Here is a 19,220-nt window from a genome sequence, read left to right as displayed (position 1 = left end):
CGAGACGAGAGAATAAATAGTCTCAACATTGTTACAGAGGTATTTACAACCCGCTAGTGACACGGCTCATGGTGCTCTCACATTGCATCAACATAGCAAAACATAACATAGCACAAAGATATAAATGACAGGCAGGAGTCAGTGGAAGGTAAATGTTAATATTATTATTTTATTTTTGAAAAAGTAGGTTTACTCAGGCAAGTAAAATGTGATGTTAGAAATAAACAAATAAAGTGTACGTTCTTTAAAAAAAAAGTTCAATAGGTTCCTCTGAAATGTGGAGTTTCTATCAAATGAAAGTTAATGTAAGTAGCCTTCTTGACTTTATTACCTCTTACCACTGATTTGACACCAAGCTGACACATAATGTGTCATACATTTGAAAAACTGACACCACAACAGCAGTACAGTTTATAGTGGAAACTGTGCCCTCTATTGGAGTAAAACATAACTCCATGTTGCAAAAACTGCAGGCTGAATGATCTGATATTCATCCCCATAGGACGATTCATAGTAGTTTAAGGTACACTTCTTCAACTATACATCCTAAAGCCACACATCTGCAAACTGGAGAAGAAAAAATGAGGGGAGTGATGGAGGGGCTGCAGTTGTCATGGAAACGCCGTGGGGCGGAGCATCGGTGAAGTGGGACCAGTTTGTTTTGTTATTGAAGGTCACGTGGCAAGGTGAAGCTCCTCCCCCCTCCCCCCGTTACCACCGATTCAACCGTCTCTTCTTGCTCCGGTCAGTTACTACAAAATGGCTGCAGAGGCTCCGCCGCCAACGAGAACCTCCTGAACGCTTCATGGTAGGATTTATTAATCCCCTTTGGGCTCTTAGCACGACACAATTTGCAGCTTGTCGCTTTGCACTTTCGGAAATATGCGGGATTTTGAAGTTGAATACGGCAGCTTAGAAAGGGAATGAAAATATTTTTACAGCTCAGCCCACTTTGACATCAATGTTTTCTTCGCTGCGAGTTCTCCATACCGCAGTTCTTATTTTGAGTCATTGCATGGGTTACTGACCTTAGCACGGGTGTTTTTCTTCGCTAACCTGGACCAGTTGGGCTAACCAGCACAGTGGCTTCACAGCTGTAGTGATTCAAGGGCACCCTGTGTTATTGCTTGCAGCCTGGCAGACATTGGCTGAACGCTTACTGTTGCACTGCTGTGTAGGAGTACAGTTGACATGGGTATTTGTTGTAGCTCATTCTCACTAAACATGCTCCGTGCTGCAGAACCTGGATCTAACATGCATCACCTGACAGGCAGTAAACGCATTAGCAAAAGCAAGCTGAGTTTACCTACTTTTCTCATGTCCACACTGGGTTTGCATTGCAGTTTAATATACTAAGAATATCTATTTCCAATGCATTCTCATACATGATGTAATCGTTGCTAAGCTAGTAGTTTGTTAGCCTTCACTTTACAATAAATATGGAGTGGCTACTTTTTATGCAGAAAATACAAATGCTGAGTTTAGAAACCACTGCCTTTTCTTGCCTTGATATTGGTATAGTTGTTCAGATTGTTGCAGGGCAGGACACCCTACTAATTTATAAACTGTATTAGAGACCCCTTAAGTCGACAGTGTGAGCATTGAAGAGTGAGATATGATGTTTCTAAGATTGCTTCCTGTATTCCCTTCACGATAGAGACAAAACAGAGTTGCCCGCCTCCTGCTCTAAAGCTCCTGCAGTGGCACATACTCCTTCAGGAGGAAGCAGTCTGTGTACAGACTGGGAATACCAGCACCCTGATGCATGTAGAGGGCAGGCTGACGTAAGCTTTGTGGCCCGCTGGTTTTACTAATGTGTTGTAGTCCCTCATTTGGGTCTGAGCCTGGCAAGGGATGAAGAGAGGTGGCAGTAAGAGGGTGGGGGTCTTTTCTGTCCCTGCCGGGTCAGGGGCCCCAGTCAGCACCCAAGCCTCTGAAAGAGGCAGTGTGTATTCACAGAGAGGCGCCAACGGGGGCTTGATAACAAAAACAGGCCCCTAAATACGGTGATTACTATAAGGCTTAGGTCATAGCCTCACTTTGAGTTCAAAACTCTCGATGGCTTTTTACTGCGCTGGAGAGGGCTGCGTGGCACTTTGCCAGATTGTGTCATTTGGTCTGGCGAGTTGTTTGGTGTCCGTGATCGGATGCTGAGTCCTCAGTGGAAATGATGAGCTTGCATTCTTTTAAAAGCAGTTTATTGCCTTCCAATACATTTATTTCTGTCTTGAAGTTAAAAGAAAAAAAATAAGCAAGTTTGATCAAATGCTAGTGTCATCCATCCTGTCTTTTTTTTATGCTGGTTAGGAAGTTGCCCCTATAATTTTTAGGTGCTACTTTACAACAATTCAAACCCGCTTGTTCTCACTGCAGCTACTACTCCGCAGAGGCTTGATTATTTTTAATCAAAAAGTGAGGAGGCTATAGGAGGCTAAAAAGACATTCTGTAGGGACATTATTTTATCTCCTGGACAAGAGAGTTGTCAACAGGTTCCTGAAAGACTTTCTTTTTGAAGTAGACCACTGACATTGGGACTGTAGGCCATGCTTTTGGAGTGTGTCCTCAGGAGTTATTTTAAGGCCTGTTGAGGGTGCCAGGAGTGCAGCATAAGTCTCTCTTCCTTGTCGTCAGCTCAGGTCAGAAAGCATTAACATGACCACACTGAGAATAGCTTCAAGTACTTTAGAGAGCGCAATCCTCTTTGCAGACTACAAGGACTTTGTGAGTGCTTACCCAGCAGTTTTTAAACCTTCACACGACGATTTGAAAGGTAGTACTACTGGCTAATTTTCCCTTTAGCTTTTCGTTAGGTTTTTGTTTTACTTTCGTGGTGCGTTTGAGGTTATGCACCGCTGAACACTGTGGCATAACGGATATCGGATAGAGTCTTGTTGTGCAGTTGCGCAGAAGAGCAGAGGGAGCTGCACATTCTGCCATAGCTGTAGCGGCTGCTGCTGTGGTTGCTAGCGAGCGTTCTCCCAAGGGCTCGCCGTGCTCTTGTTTGGCTTGCAGCGATGGCATTCCTGGCTCTGTGCCCAGCGACTGCCGTCTAGCACCCCTTCCCCCATCTCTCACACATATACACAAACCATCCCCAGCAATTGTAGCCCCTTTATCTTCTTAGTTCAAATGTGGAGCATTCAGCATTTACATATCCAAAGATTCACCTGCAATACATCAAATCTCCATCCTATCCAACTCCACATCATTTTTCAGAAACATTTACAATTGCTTTTATTCGGCTGTCCTTGGACTCTCCTCAGTCAGACTGTTTCCTTTTGCCTTCCTTTGTCAGCAGAGTGTCTGGGTTTAAGAGGGACACCAAGCTCTAATCCTGTTGTTCTGACAGGAGGGTGTAATTCCACAACAGAGCTGAGCTCATTGACCTACGTCCTTCATATCCACACGAGCTGTGCTTCCCCGCTATAAACGAGTAAACATTCATTGTAATCTGCATCTTCTATGTGTGAGTTTATTACTTTATAGAAAGGACGTTCTGTTATAACAATTATAACGTTTCCCATCCACGGTTGATAAAAGGGGTGCATGGAATGGGCTTTATTTTCAAGTCTGTATTTATTTTATTTTTTTAAATAGAGCTTTAATTCAAGCATATTCACATAGTACCCTCATATATCCAGAATTGCTGCAGCGTCTATATAGGCAGGAGGTACCGTCACTGCATTCTCCCCTCGGACACATCTGTCCGAGCCAGGCAGATGTTTGGAAATGACTTGCATCTCTCATGGATAGACCCTCTCTCTGTCCTGCTCGGGGACCCAATGTTTCCTAACTGAAATCATTTTGCCCTCACCCGGGTCGGAGGGTGACAGCAGCTCACATTAACTGGAGCATCTTTCTTATCCTATGATCCTACATGACACAAGCCCCGATGATGCCTTTGAAAGGAGCAGCACCAGCTATATTTAGCCTGGCAGCTGCACCAGCAGGTTCCATATCCAGCCTCATGAGGTTAAAAATAAGTGTTTATGATGAGAATTGGTAGACAGGTGTGTGTACGCGGCGTGTTTTTCTGTTAAAGGGAATTCCAGCTTCAACTTAATCTCATTCACACATCTGGACTTCAGTGAAGTTATGAAGACGATCCATTAATCATGCAACGTCTTTTCATTGCTGCTCTTAAACCCATCAGGCCTGGAGTGCTTCAGGATGAGCTGAATGCAGATCCTGCTAACTATGACGACATCTGCTGAGCTAGCCAGAAGTGATGTAGTTGAAAAGGCCAATACATAGTTATTTTGTAACAGTGGATACTTCACGGTTCTTACGGTCATTAACAACCTGGAAAAGTCATGGAAATGTAACTAAAGTTGCATCAACTACAATTTGTATTATTTATTATTTTATTCTAATCGCCGAAATAGTAATACTATAACGATAATAAATACTGTATCGTATAGTAATGAAACATAAAATGGCATTTAACTGTCGAGGTATTTTGCTGGTGAGAGATTTGAGTTGCTTTAGCCTGTAGAAGCTAGTAAGCCTACTATTTGATTTGTTTTAGATAGGCACAACTTATTTTCCTGTTGCATGTTAAAATAAAGAATTTTCAGTGGTACTGCTGAGAGAGTAATTATTTTGGTCATGGAAAATTTGGTGAAAAAGTGTATGAACCCTGATACTTACCGATGGGTATTTTCTATTAGTGTGTCAGTACTTTGTAAACTAGGCTGAAATAACTAGTTATCTCATTTTGATTTGGATCAACTATCCCTGGTAGATTGCCAGTATTTACTGAATTCTGTTTGATGAACAGTTCATTCAGAACAAACATGGTTGGTGTTTTTTTCATTTATTTACATCTATGTTGACCAATATATTAAAACATGTATTGCTACTTATTTATTTAGTTGTTTGTCTTTCTTTTAGAGTGTGATTTGCACAGTGCTGCTGTACATACATACAATACATTTTATTAACAATGTAATGGGGATGCTCCGATTGATATCGACCAATACTCACTCTCTGCCGATCAATCGGTGCTCTCTAAAAATGCCGATAGCGAGAGCCGATTGCATGACACAAAATGATGACGTAAAATACATGACACTTTCTCTATGCGCGGCAAAACAAGTTTGCCAAATTGGCTTCACCAGTCTGGCAATATTTTAAGGTGTCCGAAAATGACAAAAAATAGCGGTATGCAACGTGTGTGAAGCAGAAATCCTGCAGCTCCGCCCGCTGTGACGGACCGGTGAGCGGAGCAACACACACTAAGAGTTGGACCTAACACACTATGCTATTTTATCTACCTCTGGAACTAGCTAAACTAGATATAAATATATTTATTCTTCACTGTCGGGTCACTCATTAGTTACTGGATCAGTGAGCTGCATGAGATACTGACAGGCTATCAGGAGAGAGAGAGAGAGAGAGAGGGGGGGAGAGGAAAAGAGAGCATTGGGATATACATTTTTTAAATCCACTGGAGCAGAGAGAGGAGCTGTGTATTATTGTTATTGATTAATGCATCAGTGTTTCTTAGGGTCAAAAGAGTAGATTGGAAAAAGAACTGGCACAGTCCAGAGTAAAGTTATACCATTATTTAAATAAATGGTAATATTGTTGTTTTGTTGATCTCCCGTTATGTAATACCTTCAGTTCACTTGCAAATGTTGTGACTTAATTGGCAGATTAGCCATTAGCGATAACAATTATAAATATCAATGTAATAAGATCTACAATACTTAAATGTTGCTAACTAACATTTAATAGGACTGAGGAAACTTCACTGCACTGACTCATGTTGAAACCAGGAACAGCCTCAACCTTTTCACACCATTCAAAAAATATTCAGCCAAATCGAAAAAAAACAGTGAGGTATTTTATCATCCTTATTATGAGGAGGACCTTGACATTCTGTAGGAATTTCCCCACCAACACGGCTAAGCGTCTTGCTCAATCGGCCCGTGGTACAGGAAGTGCTGACATCTTTTAAACAAGTAAAACCTACTAGATATTCCCAACATGCTGTATGTCAAGTATCATCTACACTTTATGTCACTGAGATGATCAATCCAGAGGTATGTGGGTGTGGGAACCTTTTGTTGACCTCACACAACTCTGGCGTAAGTGAAATATCATGTTTCATCATAACATGGTTGAATGGAAGCTCAGTTGAATTCTCTTACCAATATGGTTGGTGTTTATTTTATGTTTATGAAAGTTTTTCGCATTTGCCGTCATGATCAAGAAAGACTAGAGAGGACGGTGAAAGGGACATTGTTTTGTTTGTTTGTTTGTTTGAAGCTATCGAACCCCTCTCTTGACCCATCTCTTTCATGACATGCTCCAAGCCCTGACTACAACCTTCAACTCAGATTTGTACATTAGCTTATCTTGCCCAAGTTCATCTTCTCGCATTCTTCTGATTCCATTATCGAACCTGTACCATCAAACTGATTTGAGCGCGGTGCTTTCAGGCGCTGTCCGTCTCCACCCGACTGCTCACCCGGGCCTCGGGGATCGCTTGTTGCCTGGCAATGGGCCCTCGCCGCTGTCGCCTGCGGCAGCATAGGCATGGCGGGAGAAAAGGCTGATGGTTTTAATTTCACATTTAAAGTGTGAGGAATATTTCTAAACATGTTCCTCTTCTTTCAGTCCTTAAAAAAACCCGCTGTTATTTATTTGTTTTTCTTTGCAGAGAATTAGAATAGATAAAGCTCTCAGCAGGATGCACTTACTGTCGGGTTACAGTGCGCTGTCAGGTGGTGTTCAGCTCGAGGGAGTTTTGATTTTGAACACTTCTTCTCTGGACAGGGTATAGACAAGGCGTTTACAGTCATGAAGTCATGTATTGTTTTTTCTGTGCTCTGTGAGTTGTGTTGGCATCGGGTGCCCTGGCTGGCGTTTAGACTTAAGAACAGGGGCTTCATCTCATTGGCCAAACAAATGTAAAACAAATCCTGCATTCTTCAGTCTGGTGATTGTTACAATTTTGCTCGTGATCCTGTGTGTTACAACAGCCCACATTAAAACGACTGATTTCACCTTTGAGAGCAAAAATGTATCATTGCATCTAAGAAATCTCTCCTGAGTTTGTGAAAAGATTCAAATTCTCTCTGTTTCTTTGTATTTAAGCTGTGACAAGAAGCAAAAACAAACACCAGAAGAGAACCATTTGATGGAAGATAAGAAAAAGAAAAAGCAAGAAGAGAAGAAAAAGAAAGAAGCTGCTCAGAAAAAGGTAAGATTGTACGCTTTTAATTCAAATCATTTGGGTGAATCTAAACCTAAATGGTAAGATACTCCCCCAGTTTGGGTCATGCTGCTTGACCAACACCTCCAAGCAGTGCAAAGAAATACTGCCAAAGTAATTGCACACCGATCTTTTACTGTACTTCCAATTGTAACATACAGTGCACATCAAAAGACAGGTCTGAAGTAGGGTTAAGGTATTCTTTTCTCAAGCAGCAGCACATGGATCACATGCATTTCGTCATGTGTGTTTCCACAGGAAGCATTAACCAGAACTTCATTTAGTTGTTGAATCGCTGTTTTCACCCTGCAGCCCCCCGCCTCTCCCCCCCCCCCTTCAATTTTTCCTTCAGTGGGTCATCTGTTTTCAGTGTTTGCCTGCTGTTCCCAGTAATTCATTTTATGTCTCCTAGTCCCTTTTTGTCAGTGTCGGTGAAAGTATGTTTATGTCTGTTTCCTCATGTATGAGAGGAGCATTCTTGTTATCTATTCAACTCCTTCTCCAGCCACAAGACCAATGAAACCCGCTCACCCCGTCCCAGGGATGAACATGACCCTTTTAGCATTTCAATAGATGAGCAAAAAAAGCTCCTGAACATTTTGTTCCAACTGCCCCGGCTAGCTGCTCCAGCACTGTAGTTCAGCCGGGGAGCCAGCCAATGCAAATAACATGTTGATGGCACACATTTAGAGCCACCGTTTTGAATTAAAGATGCTTATTGTTTTAATCTTATTTATTCAGAGACTTGTTTCTTTTACTAATAATTGTTTTGTCTTTTTTCAGGCCACAGAACAGAGAACCAAAGGTGAGTTGTGTGCATTAAACATGTGTATTCAGTCGCTCATATTAAATAGCTACCTCCGATGTAATTGATGTATTAAGTAGTATGTTTATTTGCTTTTGTTACATTGTGCTACATCTGCATGAGGTTTCACACAGTTGTTAAATTCAGGCAGAAACACATTTTGCATGGTTTCTCTGCTATGAATCTTGCAATTAGTTTTGGATACAATGTTTCCTAACAGTAGGGAGACTTATCGTGTGGGTGTGTTTTATGGAGTGTCATCTTAATTAGATAAAAAAAAAAACTCCCCTGCAGGATTTCCGTATAGCCACAGATTCTTAATTTCCTCTTTGTTGAATTCTGTGCAGTTTGGAAATGAATCATTAGCTTTTATTATAATAAAACCTCTAAAACATTGACAGCCGCCAGGTGGTCTATACTACCTGAACCAAAACGGAGGCCAGGTGCCCGTACAAGACTAATAAGGAGTATGGGGATGGTACAGATGCTGCTCAGGCTCCCTGTGGGCTCTTCGGGCGCGCTTTGGAGGGTAGAGGTGAGGAGAGAGGCTGACGGAGACGAAAAACAGAGTAAATAGAACCACAAAACAAACGTGAAAGAAAGGGCACAACACAGTTGACTGAAAGGTGACTTGTGAAGGGAAGAGAGTGCTTAGCTTGCAGGTTCTGAACTTACTTTGTGGCAGCTGCAGAGCCACTCTGCACTTTGTCTCCACAAGACAGTGCTCCTAATAACCTGAGAGAGGCGGGTAGACATGTTGGACAGTCAGTGAGCCCAGGAGCAGATCTGCAGGTCGGGATGAGCCGGCAGATGGGAGAGGGACTTAATGTCTCGCTGGGGACGAGCAGGGGGAAATCTGATTAGGACTTCTGGCAGACTTTGGCAGCGTGGCCATAATGGCAGCAAGAGAATGGACACCTAATAACAGCGTGAGTGTGCCCAGAGCTGTGTTCTGACAAATGTGTTTGTGGGAGTGGGGAGGCCAAATGTGTAAAGATCAGTAGAAAGGACTACTTGCTGCTCTTATGGGTTCACACAACTTTGAACTCTGTACCCTCAATGGTCAATGCCTTGACCTCCTTTGCTCTCCCTGAAGGATGAGTTAATGAGGCAGTAATGTCACAGAGCCCCCCCCCCCCCCCCCCCCCCCCCGCCTTACTCTTCTGTGAGTCACTTTCAGCCCCTCACAGTTTGATGCACTAATGAATGTGATCTAGGTTGGCTGTGTTAGCATTCTCTTTGTCTCTCGTTTACTTTGTCTTGCTCCACAGCATCCACAAATTGACCTACATATACCAGGCTTTCCTCCCTTTCTTTAAACTCGGCTGTGATTTGCACAATTATTTTTCTCGGCTGCTGCTCATAAAGGCAACATGCCATGCCATTATTTTACTGTGATCTTCAACCCCTTAAATGTGACGTTTGACTGTTTTACATATTTTGCATTTCAGTGTGGTCCATCAAGGACATGTGATCTTTGGTTCATTTTCTGTAGGACTTTTCTTTTACTTAAGTCATTTGTACTACTTGAGGATTAAGCAAAGGATTGTTTCTATTTATAAATGTGTTAATTCTATTTAAAGAAAATATGGTTTTACCACAGATACGACTCGATTAAAGATGCAAAAATAAATCAAGAGTTCATTTCAAATCAAAGACATATTAAAAAGTATTTCTATAGACCTGCATACTGTAGAATAGCTCATTTACCATAACAATTCTAATTTTGGTCATAATGAGTCCCTAATCCACAAAGAGAGGCAGATTGTATCCGACACTAATGAAGGGTACACTGGGAACTAATTAGGAGAACATGGCTAGTGTGTAGGCTGAATAAACCGGCATCCGTACACAGGAGATCTGCAGAAGCACCCTGAGCACCATAGTAACACTACACCACCTCCTGTCTAGTCTAGCAGAGAGGCCCACTCTGGGACCAACAGGAGGGAGAAGTGAGCAGAATAGGATGGGCTGTAAGGAACGAGATGAGATACGTTGTTGTGTTTACATTCGCTGCTTAAACACAGTGCCTTTGGTCGATTTTTAAAAGAGCTAGAGTACGGCATGAGAGCAAAAGAAACAGACGGAGCCAGGAGAAACTGTGAGAATGCACGGCAGCTTCCTGTTTGCCGGCACAGCTGAGGGGGCCCTTTTGTAGGATACTTCTTCTGGCTCACTCTTCACACAACCACACACACACTCTCACTCTAGCAGTCCCCTTATATGACCGGCAAGCACCAGCAGCATATGTACATTGCGTGCTCGTGCAAACCATAGACTGTATGGTGCAAACACACACATATGGTTTACTCTTATAGTTTAACATTGTAACTCTACCAAGATTTCTTTCCTCTCACTTACCCACACGGGGAATGTTATGGATTTTATTACCATGTGTAGCACTTTGACCTTCAGATTAGGGCTGTCAACTACCGGTATCATATTTATTAATAGTTTTTCAAGCAACTAGTCTTTTGGTCTTTAAATAGCAGAAAACAATGAGAAAAAGCAGCACATTTGAAAGTTTAAAAGGCAGTAAACTGCTTTTTATGACATTTTCTGCATGAAATGTTACTCGATGATGATTAATCAATTCATCAGAATAGCTGGCAGTTATTTTTCTGTCAAAACGTTTAAGCTCTACTCTAAATCCTAAAATAACTATATGGGTGTTTAGACACCAAACCTGCTGCATTTGCCTGGACCGTGCAGTTTGTTTGGGTCTCAGTCCGCCTCCAAGCAGACTCTGCTGACTTCAGTTTTCTTAGTTGAGAGCAAACAAAATATATTAGACAGACTAAATAGTTGAGTTTGGATTATTGCACAGAATATGAAAGCATTTTTTTTTTTAAACAGATAGGAGTGTCAGGATGTGTGTTCAAACGCTAAGTGAGTTGAGCTTGTGTCCTACTCTGTTTTGTTTTTTATTAGAATTGAGTGAAACATAGTGACCTCTAGGTACATGTAACCATCACCCCCAAAACAATGTATGTAAAAGAATATTTTTTTCCATCCTATTTCTTTATGTTGATCATTATTCATAAAATGAAATGAAGCAGCAGCATGAGAGAGAGGTTTTTTTGTGACACCATAGCAGATGAATAAACGCACTAAGCATATTACGTCTGGAAACATTTTTATTTGAACCAAAGTACAGATGTAGAAGCATCACTTAAATGTCAATTCTTCATAAAATGTTGTGTACATTATTGCAGAAACATGTTCAAACTTGCATGTAACTTAAGGCTAGTATCACATTATAGGTCAATGTCACAGCAGAGCCAAGCCTCGATCTGTTTGTGTACCAGGCAAGAGATAAATGACCAGCACTCAGAAAGTACCACATTAGTCTAACTGTAACAATTACTGGCCCGATCATTTTGTCCCACAGCGGAGGCCCTCAGGCATCAACAAGCTGTAGTAGAGTTAATGTCTAGGGGTTAATTGGCTATTGTGTTTCTGTTCCTGCCATGCGTTTCTCTCCATATAAAAGATAGGGCACAATATACAAGCACATCAAGGCGCACATTTACACATCGCAATAAAAGATAACGTTATTATAAAGTAGTGTCGCGGCAGTCATTTCATAATTGATTAATTTGCCGCTTAATTACGCCCAGTGCTTTGTGTTGGAGAGTCATAAATTGCGGGTCGATCGGGGGGGGGGGATTTATTGCAGCGTACCGCTTGTCATCTTCACCGCCTCTTCAACACGTCTTATCCCAGGGAGCTCAGTTTAAATGGATGCAGCAGTGGTGAAGATGAAACCACATTTGAAAAAGCAACAAGGCTGACATCTGGATTCTGCTGTTGTGGGGTGTCACACTATAAATTGTGCATATGAGCTTATCGTCATTAAATGTCTTTTCAGGCTACGCTGTAATCTGAGGGGTCACACAGATGTTACAAATATAATTTAGTGTGGTTCCTCTGAACAATGGGCAATCTACTTTCTCTTTATCAAAACATGGAGGTTAGTGGGTCAGAAAGGTGTGTTTGTATCACGTTAAGTGGTGTGGGAAGTCGTGAATTAAAATGTTATAAGTTCTGAAGCTGGCTGTAAAGAGAGGTGTGATGTAAAGAAATGATTTACTGCTTATGGCAGATAGAAATTAGGTTGCAAAGGGCAAGTCTGTGTTCTGTATCCATACAATCTCTATAAATACTTGGTTGATGATTTTGCATCACCTATTAATGTATAAGCAGGTTCAAAGAGATATTTGCTTACTTGATAGAGAAAATCAAATTTTTTCTATATTTCTATATTGTTATTGTAGGGTTGACTATTTGTGCTTTCACATTTCTGCAATGAGATTTCTAATAAATACTCATCAGTCGTGTGGATAAGTGTGGAGGGTAAGTTGACAAATTAAATTGTTTTAAAGTTACGCAGCGTTTAAAAATAGGAAAAGATAACACTTATGCCACATACGATATCCAAATGCCCACAACCTAGTAACGTTGTGCTCTTATTTGAAAGTACAGCGGATGACTAGAAACAGTCAGGAAAGAGTGAGCGAGGGGATGCAGCAAAGGGCTGCAGGTCAGACTCAAACCCCTGCCTCTGTGTTAAGGCCTCAGCCCGCGGGTCACCGCTCTACCAGGTGAACTGCAGGGCTGATATTTCTCTCTGATTAAAAAAATGTATTTCTGTATGAAGCTTAGTTTAGCAGTCTTAGTTATTTTCCTTTGAATTGTGTTGGCCCAGGGGCTGCTGACCAGGTCAGGAGGACAGGACGTTCCACTCTCTTTCTTCTTTCTCTTCCACACATCACTTCCTCTAAATCATAACAGGCAGTGGAATCTGGTCTGCCTGCAGCTGCCGGCACAAAAGGCCACGGACGTGACAGTAGTGAATCCAGGGAAGCTGTCTGTCTCTCTGTCTCTCCCTCGTTCACCTGTCTTCTGAGAGCAGCATGCATACCGACCTCTAATCGGTCATGTGGCTCTTCTGCATGTTGAGAATAGCTTTGGTGAGAAATAACCTTTTAAAAGCCAAGTGATTGTCGCTGGGGAGGGAAACCTAAGATGCTTACAGTATACTTTACCACTTAGTTGTTCAAGTATGTTGCACCGTTGGGATATCTAGTTACTATTTGATTAATGCTCTGACCTACAGTATATTGCCTTGTCACTCTGTGCTCCCAGACATCAAATGCTCTTAAAGAGAATTGTGTCCGGGTTGAATGTGATGCAGCGAGGGAGGATTTTCCCTCTTAACTACAGTGTCATATTCATTCACTTCTAATTAAACCCTGTAATCTTCTCTCTTGTGAGGCTCGCTGCTCACACGTTAAATCCCCCAGGAGGAAAGAGATGGAGAAAACCCTAAAGACATGCCTCCCTTCCTCACTCTCGATTCGTTGATACTCTTTCCGCTGCCTCCTCTTTAATAGACATCTGATAAGGATCTAGTCATTTCCATGTTTCCCTTTTTGCTTCAATTACCGTAGTGTACTATAACACTTTGGCAGCAACAGCAGATATAAGATACACTTGACATACAGTGTGCTAAAGAGAAAGCATGTATCAAAGGGAATTCGTCAAACTTGGATACACATGGATGAAAAGGCTTTGGTCACGTTTTCACTCAAGAAAAAGGAGACATGTTTGTGTTTATATAATATGCATTTTTAAGTGTTGCTCACTAAATCTGCACCCCCTTATCTTTGCGATGTTGAACCGTTTGTATAGAATTTGTGTTAAAGCTTCTGTTCTAGTTAACAAAAGACCCATTTTATTTCAACCAATGCCAGTTGAAGTAGAGCCATGCCTCCTAATGGACATCAAGCATCAACATGCCGGTGTAAAGGAACCAAATGAACTTTGGTTAGTTAGTCAGAGCTTCCTTCAGGCCGTAACATAGCTGATTAAAAGCTTAGCTATGGAAAGCTTATAATCACTAACAAACTCAAGTTTTGCAAAAGCGTATCTGTTTATACTTCACCTAAGAGCAAGGCAATCCACTTTGATAAATGGAAAGCAGGTCAGCAGGGTGCTATTATTAAAGCTAACGGTACGTCCACACAGCAGCTTTGAAAAGATCTTGAAAATCTTGGAGCTGGGCGTGTCTGAGAGCTTGGGGATTTTTTGCGAGCAACGCGACCAACAACCAATCACATGAATCTCCCGCCCCCGACATACGAAGCAAAAAAACCCGGGGATTTTATGCGAGCAATATATATATATATATATATATATATATAAACCCCCCAAACAGGCGAAAACCTACCAGTTTCACCCACTGTCTCTGCCACCTCCCTCCATGACTGGTTCCTCCGGTTTGTATCCCGGTAAATAGTTCTGGTCGTAAAGAACCGGGTGATTTGCTACCGTAATTTCTCGTTTGGAATATGAGGAAATGAACTGCGGTATGTTTCTCCCAGCTTACACGCGGTTTGATTGGCTAGCGCTTGTACTGTCAGATTTGCATAAACGGGATTTGATTGGCTGACGCTTCCACCTCAGCTTCAAAAGTTGAACATTGCTCAACTTTTGAATCCTGAAAATCCTGGAAATCTTCGCTTTGCTTCCCCACAATGCAGTTCGGCGAAAAGCGAGGCAAAGTGACGTCATCCCCATTCAAAGTCAATGGACAGAGAAGCGTTGGAAGAATTGGAAGATTTTTTTAAAGCCTCTGTGTGGACGTACCGTAATTGTATTGGAATCGGAAAAGTGATCCAAGTGCTTTAACTCAGGTCCCCATTTGAAGCTGTGCCTGTAGCAATTATTAAATTGCTTGCTCTCTGCATAATATAACACTTTCCCAATAAAATGCCTCCTGTAAGTACGACTGTGATATCGTTGCTCTAATTTTGTTTAAATTTTTTTTTACATCAGGTCAACATAAAATTGTATTGGCTTCCCTTCATTTGAAAATGTTAGCTTTTCATGGGCTCCTGAACAGATGTTGTCTATGGACCTCCACTCAGAAAACACACAGAAGAATGTTTTATCTACAAGGTCATGTGTCTTGTTTTTCTTCTTTCATCGGAGTGGGAGACAGAAGTAGAGCTCTCCACCCTCTCCTTTTTTATTCCAACTACATTCAAAGCTCTGATATCTTCCCAGACAGTCACCCCCCCCCAGAAAAACTCTAGGTCTTAAGCAGCTTGCTATCATCTTTTCTATCAGAAAATTAAGACTCCTTTTAAAGTCGAAAATGGGATGTCTTCCTCTGCGTGAAGCGCACATAGCCCCAAGGCCCAGTTTGATGTGCATCTTTGATGAACTGGGAATTCTCCGGTGCCCTCGCATAGCTGAGGACTGTGTTTTTGCAAATAGACAGTCAGAGCAAGGGACTCTGATCTCTTTTCACTTTTTTGTACAAAGTGAATTGCTTAATACTGTAATCCACACCTGGTAAATGTCTGAGGTTTATATCTATTTGTTTGTTTTTGTCTCCTGGCCCCTTTCATTACTAGACTCAGTCTTTGGCTTTCATATAACCATAATGCAATTATTAGGACCTTTTGCTTTAGTGACCGAGGTACTTAGACGTTGCTAAATGTGCAGGACACTTCTTATTGTAGTGGCGTACTATCGGAAAGAAGTGTTGTAATTGTAAGCGGATTTAGAGCCGAGCTGGTTTCAGGCAGTGAGACTGTCTTACACATACACACACACACTCACCATTCTCTTCAACACTTAGTCTCCTTGCTCTACCTCCTTCCTTTCCTCCTGTACGTCAGCTCTGGCTTTCGCTCTCCCTCCCTCTCACTTCTCGTCTCCCCCCTCTGATTGGCTAACGGAGCATCCAGCAAGCTTCCCCCTTCCCCCAGCTTCCAGAAGAATCGACGTCACACATCAGAGAGTCCCAACTGTATAACGACCGCCTGCTTAACTATTATTATACATTGCGACATTCACATATTTTTGGAGGAAATCGCACCTTAAAATCAGCAAAGAGAATTGGCCGTGGAGTTTTCTGCCACACCTAATAGAGTAATAACAACAAAAAGGATAATAGCAGTATTACAGTGAAAGAAGGAGAAAGGGAGAGGGAGGGATGTAGCACAACAACAGAGGGGAAATGGAGCAGATGTAGAGCAATCCGATGAGAGGCGAGCTCCAGCCCCCCCCCCCCCCCCCCCTCACCTCTGATTCCTGAGCTGCAGGGAGAGGGAGACACAGACAGATGCGGGTGAAACTGGATCACGCATGCAGACGGTGCCTTTAGCCTACAGAGGGGCTTCAGCGCAGGGTGCACAAATGACAGAGGAATCCCCCAGCGCCTACACATGCATGACAGATATAAACATACACAGAAAAAGAGGAAAACGGGGTAAATGGTTGCTTTAGGTGAGCAAACATGTCTGTCAGTATTTTCAAGACCGAGTGGATGCATACTCCACGACATCCTCTCCCCTCAGTGTGGGCCTCAGCATTACATAACTCTTTGTTTTCGTGTGTCGGCCGGCCGCATGTGTGTGTCATTGCTTCACTGCACACACTCGGGACGAAAACCAATGGCAAAACACTGCTCTTTATAACTCACGTCGGCCACACAAAGATTTTTATTTTATTTTGGTTGCTGCCTCGACAAGGTTTTTAAAAAAATATATTTCTACTCCGTCCCTCGTCCTGTATTTTATTACCAGGAGAAACTGAAATAGCATTCTGGCTGAGTGAAGATTATGTCAGATCAGCTGATGTTTGTTGTTGTGAAGCAAGTGTAGGTTTAAAACACATTTCTTGCATCCTGTTTACATTCTAGTTTAACAGCTTGTTTTATTATGTAATGAAATGTACTGAGGCGATTATCCAGGGTGCTTTGTCTCCCATGATGCATCTCACCAAGCAGCGGCTCACCGACCCTGATCATCCTTTTTGACTTAGCCGTGACCTTTTAACCTTTCACTTCCCCATTAAGCTACAGTATATTAGCCTGCTGAGGACTTTACAATTAACAGCTTTGGTTTCTCTTTTTGGCATTTAAAAAAAAGGGAAATTAGGTGACATATGTTGTTAGCAGTGTGCACATTGACAGTTCATTTTTTATTGATAATAACATTTATCAAATGATTATGCAAAATGCGGGAAAGGCATCTACCTACCGATAATTATCACCTGAATCTGACGCTCCCTTCAGCTTCAGCCTTATAGCTGGATTCAGCCTATGATTAGCTGTCCAATTATTTTTGGTTCAGTCCAAACCCTCTTATACCATTGAGGTCGGCGGCAGGCAGCTGTTTTCATCAAAAAGATTGTAAACATAGTTAGCAGTTAAAAGATCCAGATGTTTCCCTCAGAATTTTTCACCAAAAAGAGAGCGAATATTGGACCTACATCCGGCAGGTGTCCAGAAACACGACTCAAAATGAACTTTAATGTTTCTTTGTAACTGCTGGATGTGTAATTCGGTATTTGTTAGCTAACGACTTTGTTATATTTGAATCTTCTCAACTTGTTTTAGCTATCCCCAAGTGGCCACACAAATGAGTAATTACAGGTTCAGGAATATTTGTCTATGTGTGCGTACGTGCATGCGTGTGTCTCATCTGTTGCTTAGGGTAACTAAAGCTAGTAGGACATGAGCACTTTTCTTCAGGAGCCTCACAAGCAGTTAATGTCTAACAGCTTTTGTAGAGCACTGAGCGGTGATCATTTCGGGGGCCATAACCTGCCACAAACCATGAGTAGCTCACTCTGATGGGGCTGAGCACTCTGACTCTTAACAGTACTGTCCTGACGGAGACAATGGCCCAGGATAATGCAGCAGGCAGATCTAAGTCCATTATCTGGCACTTGACCTCCTCATCACTTCTAATCTGTGACTTGGCACCGTGGCGTTTGTGTGTCTTGGCATCCTTAAAGCCTGAAACTTTATTATAGCGTCACCCTGACATTATTACAGTTCCTTGGTTCTCCAAAAAGCAGCCATGTGTTTTTACTGACCGCTGCCTAGCATCAAGGCTCTGCTGTATTTCTCCTCATTTGCCTTTCTCAATTTAAAATGATGGACCTCATCCAAGAGTGCCCATGGCTCTGAGAAGAAACAGTGTAGAAAAGGCTCAGCCAAGGCAGCTTCCCTGAAGTTATACTGATTATTTTATATTTGTTGCACTCGCTAGGGCAGCAACTAACAGTAATCCACAGTTTTTGGTTGTTTCTTACAAATATAATGACGGATGAAATAAAAAATCTTAATAACAGAGTTTGTGTTGCCTAATCAGTCAGTAATTGTTTTGGCTCTAAATTGCGCTCAACAAAATCTGCTTATCCTAATGTTCCTTTACCTCCCTCATCCCTGCATTTCTGCTCTCTTGTTACCTGTCCCCCTCCACCCCCTCCCACCTCCACAGTGCCAGAATCTGCCAAGCTCGACCCCACCCCTCCTCTTCCCCCCGTCAACCCCAGTGCCGTCCCGTCTGTGCCCCCAAGCAGTGGCAATGGCAAGCGCGCCCCTTCTGGAGGTCAGCCGCAGACAGCACAGCAGACTCTGCCACAGCAGCGCTACCCGCCACGAGAGGTGCCCCCCCGCTTCCGCCAGCAGGAGCACAAGCAGCTGTTGAAGAGGGGCCAGCCTCTACCCTCCGGGACTCTGCCCCTCACCACGACGGGACGTCCCGCCACTACTGAACCCGCAGCAGCAGTAGCCACACACTCCTCTCCCTCCTGCTCCTCTTCCTCCACGTCCAGCCTGCCTACAGGTCAGCCGAGACACTATCTGTTGGCGAGTCGCTATCTCTAACTCCTCTCGTTCTGCAAAAGGTTTTGTAAGGAAATGCAATTATTGTGTATTGCAAAAGGGCTTCTTTACAGGTGGCGGTAGAAGTAGGAGATTTAAAGGTGGCTGTGAGTCACTTTCTGTATATTTATTTGGGGTAGGAGAGGTGAGTGGAATCAAGTATCAAACAGGGTAGTTGTAAACTGGACAGACCATCTGTTTTTATTACTGTAGGTGTGTTTACTCACACTACAAGCTTTAATTAACTCTTGTGCACAGCCCTATAACAAAAGCTTCACATAGGGGTTCTTTGTACACATGATGTTGCCGTTCTTATTTCCAACACAACCTGGCCGTTGTTTGAATCTTATCAGCTCTGCGTAGGAGTGGTGTTGTGCATATTCTGGCGTTGGCACTCTTGAATGACAGTGGCTTTATCTACTTTTCATATGGTGCTGTGATTGTAACAGTGCAGTGTACTTGGGACCCGTGGGACGGCAGGTGCTGCTGTTTATTTTCACTC

The 19,220-nt window shown here is 42.5% G+C and overlaps 1 protein-coding gene and 1 long non-coding RNA gene across 9 annotated transcripts in view; one reads left to right on the top strand and one right to left on the bottom strand.

Annotated features, from left to right (window-relative positions):
- Positions 1 to 449: 449 nt before the first annotated feature.
- Positions 450 to 19,220, top strand: part of LOC307014410 (trinucleotide repeat-containing gene 6C protein-like) — a 44,979-nt gene continuing 26,208 nt past the window's right edge. For 2 of the 7 annotated variants that reach the window (XM_079642286.1, XM_079642284.1), the window contains exons 1-4: positions 451 to 808; positions 7,106 to 7,211; positions 8,007 to 8,028; positions 18,333 to 18,680. In XM_079642286.1, the coding sequence (XP_079498412.1) occupies positions 7,149 to 7,211; positions 8,007 to 8,028; positions 18,333 to 18,680 (433 nt within the window). In that variant the 5' untranslated portion in view covers positions 451 to 808; positions 7,106 to 7,148. Of the gene's footprint in view, positions 809 to 7,105; positions 7,212 to 8,006; positions 8,029 to 18,332; positions 18,681 to 19,220 lie in introns of all 7 variants that reach the window. The other 5 variants (XM_079642287.1, XM_079642282.1, XM_079642283.1 and 2 more) reach the window with 4 other exon arrangements.
- The window catches only part of LOC307014413, an 18,437-nt gene continuing 7,251 nt past the window's right edge, over positions 8,035 to 19,220 (bottom strand). Inside the window, exons 1-3 of one of the 2 annotated variants that reach the window (XR_013801215.1) lie at positions 15,661 to 15,708; positions 8,704 to 8,862; positions 8,035 to 8,576 (exon numbers count right to left, since the gene is read on the bottom strand). This is a non-coding gene — a long non-coding RNA (uncharacterized lncRNA). Of the gene's footprint in view, positions 8,577 to 8,703; positions 8,863 to 15,660; positions 15,709 to 19,220 lie in introns of those variants that run through there. The other variant, XR_013801214.1, reaches the window with a different exon arrangement.

The sequence above is a fragment of the Notothenia rossii genome (assembly GCF_949606895.1).
Source record: "Notothenia rossii genome assembly, chromosome: 8".
Classification (NCBI taxonomy): Eukaryota; Metazoa; Chordata; class Actinopteri; order Perciformes; family Nototheniidae; genus Notothenia; species Notothenia rossii.
Note: the sequence above shows the minus strand (reverse complement) of the source record. Positions and strands in the feature narration are given on the sequence as shown.